At 43.9% G+C, this 16111-nt stretch overlaps 1 protein-coding gene across 1 annotated transcript; it reads left to right on the forward strand.

Annotated features, from left to right (window-relative positions):
* Positions 1 to 407: 407 nt before the first annotated feature.
* zgc:113054 (uncharacterized protein LOC541322 homolog) lies at positions 408 to 13493 on the forward strand. Its single transcript, XM_062545751.1, has 11 exons — positions 408 to 569; positions 1979 to 2168; positions 3392 to 3483; positions 4044 to 4276; positions 4413 to 4649; positions 4972 to 5043; positions 5222 to 5438; positions 6677 to 6885; positions 7364 to 7436; positions 10556 to 10673; positions 13209 to 13493. The coding sequence occupies exons 1-11, from the start codon at positions 554 to 556 to the stop codon at positions 13402 to 13404; spliced, it is 1653 nt and encodes a 550-aa protein (XP_062401735.1). The 5' UTR covers positions 408 to 553; the 3' UTR covers positions 13405 to 13493.
* The last annotated feature ends 2618 nt before the right edge of the window (positions 13494 to 16111 follow it).

Genomic DNA, 16111 nt, shown 5'->3' on the forward strand with positions numbered 1-16111 from the left:
GTTAATTGTGCTAATGGTAGCAGACGTTTGAGTTTTTTCCAAAACGACTCAATAATGACACCGATAAACAGTCAGACTAAATGAAAATAAACAGCTTATTGTAAAAACAAACAGCCTAGAAATACGAATTAGAAGTGAACAGAATAAAACAACAAGAATGTTGTATGAGTTTGGTACAATTCTATTCCAAATTCTTTCACATTGGACGTGCTTTGGAAGAGCAAAAAGAAATAGCGCGACGTAAAGAGAGAGTAAAAAGGCCTTTCATTGCTAACTAACTCTAACTAGTGCAAAATATATCGTCATATGACGGTGCCCACTGACAGTGCTCATCTGACAACCATAGCAGGCGTCTATGTTAAACGATTCTGAACTTTACACTTTGGCAACGTTTTTTTTGGAGAAGACTTTACGCAAAGTTGTCTGTCACGTGTTTTGATCGCTCACGACAGAGGCACGCAGAGGCTACGTAAAAGCTGAGCTGCGGAGTCTGCGTGCTTGCATTCCCAGTGGCAAACTTCTTCGCACATATTTTTGTATCGGAGATTTCAGAATGCAGACCGCTAAAGGTACGTCTAAACTAACAGGTCTGTAGCCTTGGCTTGGCAAGACCACCTGTTTTGAAATGAGGACTGCTAGTGGGTCCTCAGTCCTCACTTTGTTCTGTCGCAGGGACTTTGACGTTTTTTTTGTACGTTAATATGGCTAACAAATGATATTCGACTTGTGTTGTCTGTTAACTGTCTATGAATTGATTTGTTAGGCACCGAAAGCTGAGACTTTTTTGTAGACGCGAGTCTGTTGGACTTTCAGCCAACATTGCGTGTGCCTCCAAGATCAGTCGCTGAAAGATCCTGACTGGTAGCTCTGATGCGCTTTCGGAACAAACATTATAAGACCACAGTTCAGAGAATGTCTAATTGGAGAGGCTGCCCCTTTAACTACACTCTTCATGGTAGTACAGTATACGTCAGAACAATGTATGAATGACATTTTTTTTCGCAGAGATGTGCTGTTTCACAATTTGATAGGTGCTAGAGCATTTCCAAAAAAATGGCATCATTATCCACACACCCCCCTTTTTTGCCACATTAGATCTACCAAAAATATATTTTTAGATACTCATATGTTTGGTATAGAATTAAAACGTTTTGTATTTAGAAATCTCAAATATGACTAAACGCATTTAACCCTGGTAAGGTGTTTAGGTCTGTGAGACCCGTTTTCAGTGTGTGTGTGTGTGTGTGTGTGTGTGTGTGTGTGTGTGTGTGTGTGTGTGTGTGTGTGTGTGTGTGTGTGTCTGAGTGTAGTTGTCTGTGCACAGGAATGTTGCCTTTCTACACCTGCTATTCCCACACAAAGTTACAAAACTGTTACAGTTCAACACTTGCACCTGTTCTGAATAAGTTCTAAGAAATGAGCATAGGCCTACATAATGATAAAAAATGTAAAATTTAATTTCCTATTTTTTTTTTTTTTACAAAAGATTATAACCATTCATATGAATGATCATAAATGTGATCTCACAGGGGTAAATGGCAAATATGAACCATCAATTATGTCTATATTATCGGTAATGATAAATAAATGGATATAGATATACTGTATCATCATCATATCTCAAAAAAACATTCCTTTTACATTTCCATTACAAGTTTTCAGAAATGTGATGATTTAATATGCTGATGACAAATCATTGATTTAAATCAATAGTGGAATATAAGCAATAATTTGCAGGAATTATAAAATCGTAATTGAATATTGAATAAAGTTATGTTCAAAACTCTTACAGTTGACATATTAGAGTCAGATATACAAAACAAATTTGCTTCCTACTTGAGTTATGCTTCTAATGCTTCAACTTATATTAAGTGCATGAGTTTATTGTTATGATTAATATACAGTAGATATGCATACACATTGTTTTTTAATGAATTGACATACATACATATTTTTTTTTATTGATTTTCGTCTCCAGTTTCTGATACTCCCCTGGAGTTCATTGTGGAGTATCTGTCCAAAGCCAAGGACATTGCTGACGGTAATACCAATGTCCCTGAGGAGCTGAGGAATAACCTACAGAAGGCACTGGACATCGCCAGTGGCTTAGATAGCTACCTGGAAAAGATGACCTGCCAGGAAAGTGAGCCCCTGTCTGACCTCTATAAGTGAGTGATCTTCTCTTTCTCCTATGATGGCACAACGATGACATGGTTTTATACACACCTGTAAAATGGCTTTATCAATCCTGTCTCATCTTGAATATTGGCAAGTTGACTGAATTTTTTTTTTGTGTGTGTGTGTATTACCATATCTTTATGTGATTGATTTGTATCATCTGTCTGTCTAGTCATTTGTTTGTTGTTGTCTGGTGTCTATTGACTGTCTAATTGTGCCCTGCCAGAGGACTACAGATGTAAATTAGCCCAAAGGTCCCTGAACAAAGACACCGACATGACTGCAGTGCATTAGATTCCATTGTTTCCAGGACAACCCTTTTGCTGCTTGTGTGTGTGTGGACTATGATTCAGTTCAATATTTGTTGACGCCACCCAATAAAACCCATTTCTTGTTTAATTGATAAAATAAGATTTTTTGTGCGCTCATGTTTGTTCATGGGCAGGTGACCATGTCCGAGCGCTCATGTCGGCATCTATGCGTGGTGAGCCTAACTCTGGTACAATGCATCAAATATCAATATTTATGCCTACACTTATGCATGGTCCCCCAAAATAAATACATGAAAACATGCTATTTGTTTGTACACAATTGATGACTGTAATATAAGCACTGTACATTCATAATATATAACATAATAACTCACAGCTACATCTAATGTAGGCCTACGCACTTACACCTACACCATCGTTTCCCAGATAGGATCTTACAATTGACCAGTACGTTGCATTAAAATACATGCATTAAATAAAAAAATATTAAATATCCCATGTAATTGGATCCTTTATTACAATCTGGCTAAATAAAGATAAACTTAATCTTGAGCCCGTGTGAGATAATGGACTGACTTGATATACTTGAACGACATTCCAAACAAAGTAGTGAAACAACCACACGCACAAAGATAGCCAAACAAATTAGCTTGGTAGGACATTTGCGGAAAATCCACCAAGACACCACCTTCGGTGTTACAACAGAGATGTTGTGAAATATGGGGGTCACAGACGTTTTGTAACATCAAAACAGGGTCACCTTCCAAAACAGGTTGGAAACCTTTGACCTACAGTACACCATCATTGCTTCTAGGCATCTAATGAGGACACTTACAGTAGCAGTGAATGATGAGCTTTGCACATTGAGTCTATGTATGCCATATGAAATGTGCTATATAAATAAAATTTGATTGATTGATTGATTGTGTTCTTGTGTGCAGGAAGACGGTGTGTCATGACTGGGACCAAGCATACAAGGAGGGGAAAACTATGTTCCGTCTTCCAAAAGAATGCATCACGGGACACGTGGAAGGTGAGCCAGAAACGTGTGACTGAAACCTGTAGTTTTCATACCTGTGTCTTTCATCAGTGTCAGATATCCAACGAAGTAGAAAGCTCCCGCACGCTGTCTTCATTTGCAATTGTAGCTTTTTATTGCATTGTTTCAGTCAGATGAATCGCCTTATGATGGTCATCTGACTGAAACAATGCAATAAAAAGCTACAGTTGTAAGTGAAGACAGTGTGCGGGAGCTTTCTACTTCAATATTGGTGGTCCTTCTCCGATGCACCTGTCCCAAGGAGGTGTGCAAAAGCACAACTTTATTAGTGTTAGATAAAAAAACCCAGCCTTGCTTGCATCACATAACGGGGTCTCTTAACCCATGTTCTTAACCCAAATACAGTAAATACGGTATAGAGTATTTAGCATATGCTTTTGGGCAAGGGCAACATATAGAATTATGAACATTACAGTAGTAATGTAATTGTAAAAATGGAAAACAAAAAATTATATATATTAAAAACACAACTTAAGGCTTGTGCCCTTTGAAGAGAAGCCTTTCAGTAGATGATTTTAATGCATGTCTGACAGGCCAGGTGTTGAAGATGCTTGTGCACATGTGCAAAGCGAAGAGAATCCTGGAGATCGGGATGTTCACTGGCTATGGAGCCCTGTCCATGGCGGAGGCCCTGCCAGAAGATGGTAGATTAATTGCCTGTGAACTTGAGGCTTACCTGAAGGAATTTGTCCAGCCCATTTTTGACAAGTCCCCACATGGCAAGAAGATTAGTGTGAAAATAGGGTCTGCAATGGATAGCCTGAAGGTGAGTTTTAATGAGATTCTTCTACTGTCTGTATATGTCACATAACTGGTATACGTACGTTGCTTGCGTAAGCTTCCTTTTGTAACTGATATTTCAACTGCAATGACGTGTTCTGATTTTCTTTTCAATATTGTAGGAGTTGGCAGAAGCTGGTGATCAGTTTGACATGGTATTCATAGATGCTGACAAAGGCAACTATATCAATTACTACAAGTTCCTCCTAGACAACAACCTGCTCCGCGTTGATGGTGTGATATGCGTGGATAACTCTCTGTACAAAGGACGAGTGTACCTGCAAGGCACAGAAGATGAAAACGGCCTGGCCCTACGGGACTTTAACGAGTTTGTCTCCAAAGATCCACGTGTGGAGCAGGTGGACCAGTTTTCAAAATTCTTATTTCATAGTACAGTACAGTATATCCTAAATTGCTTGCTTTTAACTGGTTGAAGGATAATACCTATACCAGGTAGCTTGCTAACCTTTGTTTGGCTAGGGACTATATACATTCTGGAATGTTGAACTGTAAATATGGTTGTCAGACCTACAAAACTATTCTTTACAACCTGGGCAACTAGTGGGATCACCAAAAAAAACCTACTTAAAAAAGATCAACAATCTGCAGCACCTTGAAAATCAAGCTGTTCTGATTTATTTTGTGACCATGGGGATATCCTGTGTTATTGTTCTACTGTAGGTGATGATTCCTCTAAGAGATGGCATAACCATCGTACGCAGACTTCCCCCCTCACTAGCTACATGCACAATGGTAAGATCAGAACCTCATATTGAGTTCGAAGAAATCACTTGCCACCATTGTCTAATCGTTCTGGATTTTGTTTTTGATCTCTGGGTAAAACAAATATTTTTAACATGCCCATAATTGTCATCCATGAGTTCTGATACTCAAGACCAAAATGTCTAAGTAGCTTTTGTGCCTATAACAGAATAGGATAACCGATGATGATGTTTTCCGGGGCTTGAGAGGGAAGCCAATCCTGGATCGACTGCGCTTGGACGGGAAGGTGGCGTACGTGACAGGGGCAGGGCAGGGCATCGGCAGGGCCTTCGCTCATGCCCTGGGGGAGGCCGGGGCCAAAGTCGCCATTGTGGATATAGACCAGGGGAAAGCAGAGGCCGTAGCAGAGGAGCTTACACTTAAAGGTAACACCGTAAAGACAGTGGTTGGAAGAGTGGTTGCGTTCAGATCCTGCGTATCTTTAGGCCAGGAGCAGGACCAATTACACAGAGGTAAAACAATAGAGAACGTCCGCACACCGGAGTAACTCCCAAACTTTCATTAAAAACAATGGCAATGTGTTGATGTTAAAAGATTGGGAGCTAATCCAGTGTACAGACATTCTCTTTTGTTTTATAATAATAATGTAAAGACAGACAAGCCACATGATATCTGTTGATGTGAAAGACAGGCATCAGAGCCAGGCTTTCACAACATCTCTGCATGATATTGAGGGATTGACTCCAGTTACTGGGTATTTTCGCCAGCAGAGGGAGCTATCCTGGCCAAGTGTAACTGTAAACCATAGTGCATTTGATGTCATTTCTCAGTTGTAATATGTGCCTTTCCTTTGCTTTCTAGTTATAGTGAAATGGTGTCTTTCAAAGATTACTCATTTTGTGCAGCACCATACCACCTGTCTAGAACAGCTGCACATAAAGAAAATCATTTTCCTTCAAAGTGCTGTACATTTTATTCAGCATTCGTACAAGCTGTACTAAAGTTGTGTTGTGTGCAAACCGATGCTATTACAGTGGCAGATCAGTAATGATCGGGTCAACAATGATAGAGTACCATTTACTCATAATTAGCTAAAAATGTGGTTTTAAAACTATGTTTTGAAGACAGCACTTTTATTCCAATAGGTTTTCCATTCAGTCCGTTACTCACTGCATCAGTGTCATTGGAGCCACATTAGACATTTTCCTCTGTACAAATATCAGCCACATCATTTCTTGATGTGAGAATTGCAACTGTATCACAATGGCAATGGCATACATAATGACGCTCAGCTCATCCATTTGAATAAGCACTGTGGGAAATTCAATACTCCCATGGCTAAATAAATTAAGCTGTAGCGACTTGAATAGCTGAAGAATGCTCAGGGAGATGCATCAAAGTGTGAGTGCAATGGTAATTGTAAATGTACTTATTTGCTGTTACCAGCAGAGGGCGCCATAGCATTAGGTTACAGTTTGTTAGAGGGCATTTCTTAGTGGATGTTAGATTGTTGGGTAGCAATGTTGATATAAACTAGGTAATAAGAAAAATGTCATCAATTTTAGAAATGTGACCTGCATGGATGTCAACAAGTCCTTAAAAGTTCATTGTATGTTATTTGTCAAAGTTATGTTATTGTTTTTTCCTTTTTCAACACAATCAGGGATCACAAGTATGGCCTTGACTGCAGACATCAGCAAACCAGAGGATGTTCAGAAAATGGTGGACGCCGTTGTGGCCAAGTGGGCGACAGTCCACATAGCATGCAATAACGCTGGCATCAACATGAATTCGGCCAGCGAAGAGACCAGCCTTGAGGAGTGGGACAAAACATTCAGTGTCAACCTGAGGGGAACTTTCATGTGTTGCCAGGTAGGTGATGCTGCCAGGCGCTTTCTCTGCACCACTGACTGTACATTTTTCATCTCTTTGTCTGAACCTCTGGCAACCCTGACAGGGTGGTTTTGGCTTTTTCCTCACAAACCTGATGTTTTTCTGTGTGAGACAACTCCAGTCCTAACTGTACAGCTTGAACTTTTGGCATGGCGAGAGAGAGAACCTTGATAGGTGTTTGAAACCGAGAGAAAAATCAAACTGTATCATAGCTGTTATTACACGGGGTTTGCTATTCATCCAGGAATGTAAAGCCAAAATGATTGCATACATAAGCAGAGGGAGAAGAGAGAGGTGTGTTCATATAAACATTATACAATTATGATGTGACATTCAATATGGAGGGAGGCTGTCTCTTTGCCATGTTTATTCTGCCTCGCTCTTCCTGTGCAGTTGTTTGGTTAGAAAGCGAGTTGATACTGAGGCGTGTTTGAAAGCGTGTCTCCCTGTGCCGTAGGCTGCAGGTCGGGTTATGCTGAAGCAGGGCTATGGGAAGATCATAAACACAGCCTCCATGGCCAGCCTAATAGGTGAGTCAAAAGCTCTCTTGTACTCGTTTGCTCTTCCCCCCCCCCCCCCTCTTTTCTTAAGAGAGGAGAACAGGATGTGAAAGAATGAAGGTTAGAGGTCTGTTGGAAGTGTTCAGGCAGACCGGTCAATACTGGGTTTCAAAACTGCTGAAAACTGTAATAAAAGGGTCATTTGGGCTGATTTGGCTTAGAGCAAAGTAAACTTCAGGCCATCTGCCAAACACATTATTTTAACACATGTCCAACAGAATGCTTAGACAGACATTGGCGGAGTCGTGGAGTGGTGAAGCACAATCATTAAACACAGGTGTAGGTTTGGTTTGTATTGACAATATTCTCCCTGATCCTAACTCTAGTGGAGTGTCCTGTGTATTATTATGCAGATACACTACTCTATGCCTTGGAGTTATAATCTCTGAACCCACAATGACCTCAGTGGAGATAAAACCTTATGTTGCTGATTGAATCATAAACAGCCACAGCAAGGAAGAGGGGTGTGTTATTGTGGTACATGATACATTGTGTTACATGTAAAGCACTTTGAGCTGCAGACTGTATGAAAGGTGCTAAAAATAAACTCATTATTATTATTATTATTATTATTTTCATTATTATTATTATTTAAATTCAAACACCTTCCCCCCCATCCCCGATACGTCTATGTCTGTGCCATTGTGTTAGGAGGCGTTTATGCCATTGCGTTTTCCCCCCATCTGTCAGTATGTACTGTATAGTATTATTTCCTACGTGGTGTCTCTGGCGGTGCCCTCTCAGCCTCGTCATGAAGCCCGATGAGTCCAGCAGGGCCTCCTGGGCCTCCGACGCCGGGCCTCGTAACGAGGCTGAGTAAACAGAGTCCCCACTTGGCCCCACTTGTCCCACTCCCACCAGCCCTTTTTTTTTATGCTTTAGCGTGCCGCGTGGACGACTCATATTTTCTCCCTCCTCGACTCTCTTTTTTCTTTTCTGTTTTTTTTTTCTTCTTTTTTTTCTCGTTGTTGTTAGCTCATTTTTTACAAGCAAAACACTGCGTTGTTGTAAAGGGGAGAGCTATTTGTGGCACTCCATAATTCCTCCAACAGGTTCCTCCAGGAGACCCGCGGCACTTCATCAGCTGTACAGTCAAGTAGCCAATAAACTTGCCTACCATATGGGCCGGAATCCCAACCGTGGGGGCAATCTGTAAAACAGGAGCATGCTGGCAAATTGAGGGCCGGCGTGTACAGAGCGAGCGAAGTGATCAATTACTCGCATTACAAACAGTCCTATAGGAATAGGCTTTATTGGTCTGGACATCTGTTATTACATTGTCATAATGTATAATCAGATGGGGCTTGTTGTAGCCAGACTGGGTACAGAAATGGTGACACTGAGGCCTATTAAAATGCACAATGACAGTGTCTAGTCCATCTGCTGAATAATATTTATTTATTTTATTATTTTTGTTACCCCTTTATCCCCCCCCCCCCCCCCCCACCCTCTCTATCTCGTGAGAATGCAGGTGTGCTACCTGGTCTCCTGCTGAGATGAAATATGACATTATTAGCAATTCAGAAACGTTAAAACAAAGCGGTGTCTGATGCGGCTGTGGTAGTGGATGGGAGATGGTTGTTAGTGGGCCGCCATGCCGCGCTCAGAAGAAGGAAGAAAATCCCACAGATTCTGCCTCCCATGTTTGGGGAGGTTAGAACCAAATGTCAAACGTCAGATCAAAGCTGCCTTACAATGATGAAAAAACCCCTTGATGGCACTGGCCTGTATCTACACTTAAATAATCAGAGCCTTGTTGGCTACACTGCTTGTTTGCCTGCCCTTAAAAAGAGGAATAAATAGCTGGCTGGATGTTAAAGAGGGCTTTAGGAGGCTCTTGAGCTCTCTTGCCTGCGCTCCTCTCCGGGGACTTGGCGCTGGCGGAAGAGGAGAACATCAAGGGGGCTTTATTTGATGGATAAAGGCAGTTTTGAACTACGCAACGCAGCTGGTATCATCAGGTCTTCAACACGGATTACGGCTGCCGGGCTGGTTTAGATGCGGTCTCAGGCATACACACACACACACACACACACACACACACACACACACACACATACACCCTCTTTCACACACACACACATACACACACACACACCTGATAAGGAGGATTTCAAGCCTGTCTCTGTTTGTAAGCCTGAGGCTTGTCTCCTCCTCAGATACAGCCCACTCCAGGTCACTCAGTGGCGGCTCCCTCTTTTCCCCATCTTCACCATATACCTCACCAACATCACCATCATCATCATCATCACCATCATCATCATCATCATCACCTTCCTCAGCGGTTTTTCTTCCTCCAGCTGATCAGCGGCTCCCCACCCCCCGCTCCCCCCCACATCTCTAAACAAATGAGGGCCTGGGCAGCGTGGAGCCAGAGCCTCTCCTCTCGGCAGGACCAGCCGCTGCCGCTCGGCGCAGCTGTGTCATATTTATCATCGCGCGCTCGCGGCCCGGGCTATTTGGCAGTGAGATCACCGGGTGACGAGGTTAACTACTAAAGTTGTATGTAACTTGGAGCCCCAGCTCGGGATGATTAATCAACGGGCGGGAAATGAGGCCCTCTCCCCCCGCATCGCACGCAGCGCGCAGCATCTGTGATGGTCAAGGCAAACAAATGGCGTGTTGCCTTTGTTAGCGGCCGCCGCGCACAAGCGAACATCCAGAGTAATTAATTTTACATCGCCTCATCTACAGGGTCCCGGGAAAGCTAATGAGGAGCCCATCTCCCCGTCGCTTTCGGTTCAGGTCTGAGCGTTGAGTTATGACAGAAGCGCTGGTGGCAGCGAAGCAAGTCAAACGCACCTCGCCAACGTCCTCGTACACAGACAGAGCCCATTCCTTTGTATGGAAAACGCATAAAGTGATAGCTCGTGAGAAAAATCTTTCAAGTCAAATCTTTCAAAGTTAGCCATAGGGCTGATGTGATGTAAAGAGTCTGTGTGAGCTGAGAAGTGGCTCCTTTGTTTTGTCTATTCAAAATGCTATGAGGAAGTGATGCGACGGCAGACAGGAATGCATTATGCGGCCAGACAGGATGGAAAATGCGGTTCCTTCGCTCACTTCGATTTGTCTTGCCTGCCCCCCTGCAGTCCCTCACCCTCAGAAGCAGCTGGCCTACAACGCGTCCAAGGTGGGCGTGGTGAAGCTCACACAGACCCTGGGCACCGAGTGGGTTGACCGAGGGGTCCGAGTCAACTGCATCTCTCCGTAAGTTTCACACATTACATTACACTCACCACCAGCACAGACTTAGCGCAGTCTCATACTGTAGGTCAGATAGGAACAGAGTGGCCACACTCCCATAAGAGATTGTGGAAAAAGATAGCAGTGCTTTTCCATGCCAGTTTCCGGATTGTGGGAGTTTTGGAACTGAAAACGACCAATCACTTGGTCAGTAGTCAATGAGTTCATTGATTATACCCTCCTGCATGCAGAAATACATCTTGCCCTCCTGCGATTTTAGCCATTCAGCACAGTTTGTTTAGAACTTTTGGTCGCGTTATGTTTATGTTGATGTTAACTTAAAAGATGATTTTATCCAAAGCGACTTGTAACACAGTATACCGCAATAATAAACATGTCATTAGTGTTAAAAATAACTATTTTGAATCCTCCGAGTCACTGAGTCACATCATAAAAGTCTGGTAGCTTTCACTGCACTGTGAGGCCAAGCATGTGGTGTGCTCTGCCTCCGTCTGACATTAAATTAAGCAAACTCCCTCAATGGAAATGAACTGATGTTGACAGACATTCTACATGGCTCTGTATTAGGTAAGCACTAGCTTGGAATAACGTACCTCAGACATATGACTTCATGAAACGCAGTTAGCAGCTATGCTACTTGATCAATTCCCCCCCTGATTGATCGGGCCGACAGCTAAGGAAATCTGGGCCGCACAAACGCATTCATGTGTAGACAAAAACCCTTAGTGTTGCTGCCAGCCTTTCAGGTCCTCTGGGCAGCTAAGGCCGGCCATTTATTTTTCACGGCAAACAAGCAATTTGTTTTAATCCTCCTTTATTATTATTTGGCTGGCTTTTGCAAAGCTGTGATGAATGGAGGAGAAGAAGGGACAAAGAGAAGCGCCTTGTCAGACGAGCATGGACTGGGGGACACATCGGAGATGGAGGCACTCATTTAAGGGCTGCAGACAATACTTTAGTGCTTAATTTGATGACTGCTGGTGGGGCGAGTCAAGCAAAACAGGCTTTTTCCTCCCTTTTAATTGTTATATTCAATTAGGGAATCAAATTAGCCTCTTGAACCGGAGGTGTCGCCACAACAATGGGGGCCCGTTGTTTGTGCGTATTTGTGTGTGAAGCTCTTGCGAGGAGACTAGACTAGAGGAAAAAGAGCAGGAGCAGGAAGAGGAGGAGGAGGAGGAGGAGGAGAGGAGGAGATGCGTGTCTGAGCCCCGGCGATCCCCGAGCAAATCCGTCCGGCTGCAGGAGCTGGGGGCCCTCTCCGTCGGCATCGTCGGGCGGCGGCGGCGGCGGGAACAAAGGCACGCTCGCCGTAGTCGGCCCCTCATTTTTATTTATCGCCGGCTTGTTTGCTAATTTTAATTTGCAAAGAGAAGCAACCCCCCACCTCACACACACCCATCCCCCTGCTCCCCCACCCACTATCAGAGAGCCGTCTCAATGGGCCACTGATTTCTTTGAAGTGACAGTGGGTAAATATGCATAAAAAAGGGGGGACACAATTAGTGTGTGTGAGGTTGACTGCCGCCTGATTTCATTGGCAACTTTAGCCGCCATGGTGATAAGCCACATTATCTAGAAAATTGGCTGAGGGAAAACGGCACCTCTGATTGCCAGGAAGGGTTCCAGATAACAGGGTGCTGAAGAGAAATATAATTGAGGTGGAATGTGTTAACCAAGGTGTCACATGCTCCTCGGAAGCGCTAATTTATCGGAATGGCGGAATTTGTAGCAAGGTAGCGGAATACATTGAGACCTGGCTAAACAGGGGGAGATGGATGTTCGGCTTTTAGTCACTGTCATGCTGATTGTCGAGAGAATGTCGGCAGGAATTTCTCATTAGACGTCCTCGTGTAAATACATTTGTAACAATTGCGAGCGGATTGCATGTGAGCTGTGTGTGTGTGTGTGTGTGTAAGGGGGGAGGATGGTTTTTATTTGAGTGATTGCTGTCATTACTGTTGAAAAGGATCATGTCTGGAGGTGTCTCGCTGGCTGTCTCTGTCTCGGGAGCAAGCGGAGGCATTTATGGTGTACTCCCAGGCCAGCAGGCTAATGTTATCCAAAGCATCAGCATGCTGGACCGAGGGAGGACACTGATGGAGATTTGCCCGTGTGCCCGTTTGAGCCGCTGCACTCAAATTGCGGCGAGGATCCTACACGCGCGCGGTGGTGCCGGTAACGGGGCAGGGGGCGGGTCATTAAGCTCGGGGAGCGCCGCCGTAAACATTATCAGAAGGCCGCTCCGATACACCGGGGCTCGCCCTCGCGCGCGCGGATAATTGGCTTTATTTTCGTCACCCAAGTGGTGGCTGCTGCGAATCGTGGCTGTCACTCTGCCTGTGATGTCTGATGTGCCTGGCTCATCTTGTTTTGTTTTTTTTCCCCCTACCCCTCAACCCTACCCCCTCCTGTTTTCTACCCCTCCTCCCCCCCCCACAACCCGTACTCTCACTTTCATCGCTCCTTGTCCCCCTCCAACACACCCTCCTCTCTCTCTCTCTCTCTCTTTTTCTCCCTCCCTGTCTCTCCTTCCAGGGGGATTGTTGACACCCCTCTCATCCATTCGGAGTGTCTGAAGCCCCTGGTGCAGCGCTGGCTGTCAGATATCCCGGCTGGACGACTGGCTCATGTGACAGACCTGCAAGCTGCAGTGGTCTACTTGGCATCTGATGCCTCCGACTACATGACAGGGCATAACTTAGTCATAGAGGGTGGGCAAAGTCTGTGGTAGAGAAACTTTGCCTTTGTTCTCTCGAGCCCATCAGAGAGAGAGAGAGAGAGAGAGAGAGAGAGAGAGAGAGAGAGAGAGAGAGAGAGAGAGAGAGAGAGAGAGAGAGAGAGAGAGAGAGAGAGAGAGAGAGAGAGAGAGAGAGAGAGAGAGAGAGAGAGGAGGGAGAGAGGAGAGAGAGAGAGAGAGAGAGAGAGAGAGAGAGAGAGAGAGAGAGAGAGAGAGAGAGAGAGAGAGAGAGAGAGAGAGAGAGAGAGAGAGAGAGAGAGAGAGAGAGAGAGAGAGAGAGAGAGAGAGAGAGAGAGAGGGAGAGGAGAGGGAGAGGGAGAGGGAGAGGGAGAGGGAGAGGGAGAGGGAGAGGGAGAGAGAGAGAGGGAGCGAGAGAGCAACACACCTTCACCAGCCTCAAGGGACTGTTACAGTATGGCCAGTTAACTGTATCCAAGGACAACAAACAAATGCATTCAGAGGTGGCACTCAAGGTTGTCCTCATACAAGGCCATGTGCTCCCTCCCTGCACACAGTAGTTTTCCTATACTACCTCTGATGATTTACCTCCAAAGGGACCATTTGTTGAGCCTGTGGCGTGTCTTGACCACTTGTCATTGTTTCCTGTGGCGTTTTGTCTGGTGTCTTTGGACCGACACAGATCTTTGAAATAAACGGGATCTTTGAAATAAATGTTCCGGGACTTGTTTTTGTTATGCCGCTTTATTCAACAAGGAGATTTTCCGTTCAACAGGCTAAACCTCAAGCATCACACGACTGAAAGCCTTTAATGTACACTACCAATTCAATGTACCTTTTAGTGTTTTTTTTTGTATCTCTATGTCTAAGATTCAGTATTCAGTGCAGCTTACTTGAAGACAAAGACATGGCGTATCACACCAATAATTTGGATGACGTGACTTTCCAAACTCCAAACCACATAAAATATCATAAATAGCCTGCGCAAATTTTATGAGTTATTCAAGTGGAACAGCTGTGTCATACTGAAAGGAATTAAGCTTTGAAATATGTGCCATGTTTTCGTGTGCTGTTGAAGTCCAGTGAAAATATCCTGTTCTGGAGATGACGTGGAAGCCCACTTGATATTTCACATATGACTTCTAACGTTACTGTCCACCGCTGCAATTACTGGACCTGAGGAGTACGAATGAGCTGGAAAATAAGGGGAACTAAACAGTGTGTTGTCTGCTGTGTGGTTCAGTTCTGTACTGTTCAGTTTAGTTGATACACACTCTAACATCATAATAGGAAAATACAGAAACCCTCAGGACGCATATTCAGGTTTTCTGCTTGGTCTTCAAATACCAAGTTGTTGTACACAGTAGCTTCTATAGAATTGTGTGTGAATATACAGCACTGGTTACTTAATTGTTTTGTAAGACTGTGTTTGAAAGCAAGTGCCATTTTGTTTTTAACTGATACGTATTTGGGATTCAGATGTGAGAGCAGTATCTGGGGATTGTTCTCTGTGGCTTCTGAAGCCACTCTGTGTGTGCAGTCATCATCGTGTTTATATGCGGAAAAACAATACTTGAGAGAAAGACGGGCAAAGAACTTGACCTTGGTCAACGCAATTATTCCCAAGGAGTGGCCAATTAGGGCCATTACTAATGCAATGGGATGGCGGTTAGGCGTGTGAGCATACACAATTCATTTACAGTACTGACACCAAGAGAGAGGGGGGGGATCTATTTACATAATTAGGATAGGCCAATCATGAAAGCCAAGTAGAGGCTTCCATTTAGAGCCAAGACCAATCAGGAAATATCCGGTGCCTAATCAAGCGCGATGCATTCCAAAGTCCATCACGACAACAACCAAGGCCTGTGCGTGTTCAATAACTGTTTTCGTTTTTTATTTTTTGTCACTTTCTGCTCTCAGATAAACAGTCTAATTTACTAACAAATCAGTCTGGGGAAATAAACTAACCCTCTGAATGGGGCTGATCTGTTGAAGCTAGGACTTGAGTGAAGCCATTTCTCACGAGGAAGAGGAGACTGTTTGGATAGGATGGGGCTGATGTATTTTTTTTTTTGTTCCCTGCTGTTTTATCAAATGGCCACAGAGGGGCAGTCTGGAGATGATTTGCTGCCTCCCCTCCTGGGGAACTTAAACGAGCGGAGAGTCATCAAGCATATCATTACAATAATCTGCAATGGGTATCGGGGACTGCAGTCAATATGTAATAATCTCATACAATCTTACATCAGCAATTAAATATCCAAGAGTGGAAAGGCACGCACACGGCCGTACATAAGACATAACACAGACGACGGGCTGAAAACCTACCAAGTCCTCACAAGTGAGGAGAGATGACGTTATTTTCTCAACACTGATAACAATAGCTAAGATTTATTGCTCTCTCGAAGATATTCATTGCAGTCCTGTCATTTTAGTGAATAAACGAGCATCGGATGGTTAATTGACACAGTGACCCAAAATAATGGAGTTGTGTTTTCCGGTGTGGCAGAGCTACTTTTTAAAAGTAGACATTATGTGGAGAGTGTGGAGCAGTAAGTGGTTCATTCAAATCCCATTTGTGCTGTCAGTGCCTCAGTGCTGTTTTGGTGTTATGATGATGTTTGTATTGCTCTAAACTGGAGCGGAGCCCCCTCTCTGAAGGTCTTGTTTTCCCTCGAAAGTGTGGGCGAACGAGCGAAATCTTCATCTTTCGGCAGCAAAAAAAAAAAAAACGGTGATC

The sequence above is a fragment of the Sardina pilchardus genome, chromosome 9 (assembly GCF_963854185.1).
Source record: "Sardina pilchardus chromosome 9, fSarPil1.1, whole genome shotgun sequence".
Lineage (NCBI taxonomy): Eukaryota > Metazoa > Chordata > Actinopteri > Clupeiformes > Clupeidae > Sardina > Sardina pilchardus.

Excerpts from the sequence above, each read along its gene's own strand:
- zgc:113054 (XM_062545751.1), top strand. Across the intron at positions 4,277-4,412 it reads CTGCAATGGATAGCCTGAAG|GAGTTGGCAGAAGCTGGTGA; the intron begins GTGAGTTTTAAT and ends TCAATATTGTAG. Across the intron at positions 6,886-7,363 it reads GAACTTTCATGTGTTGCCAG|GCTGCAGGTCGGGTTATGCT; the intron begins GTAGGTGATGCT and ends CCTGTGCCGTAG.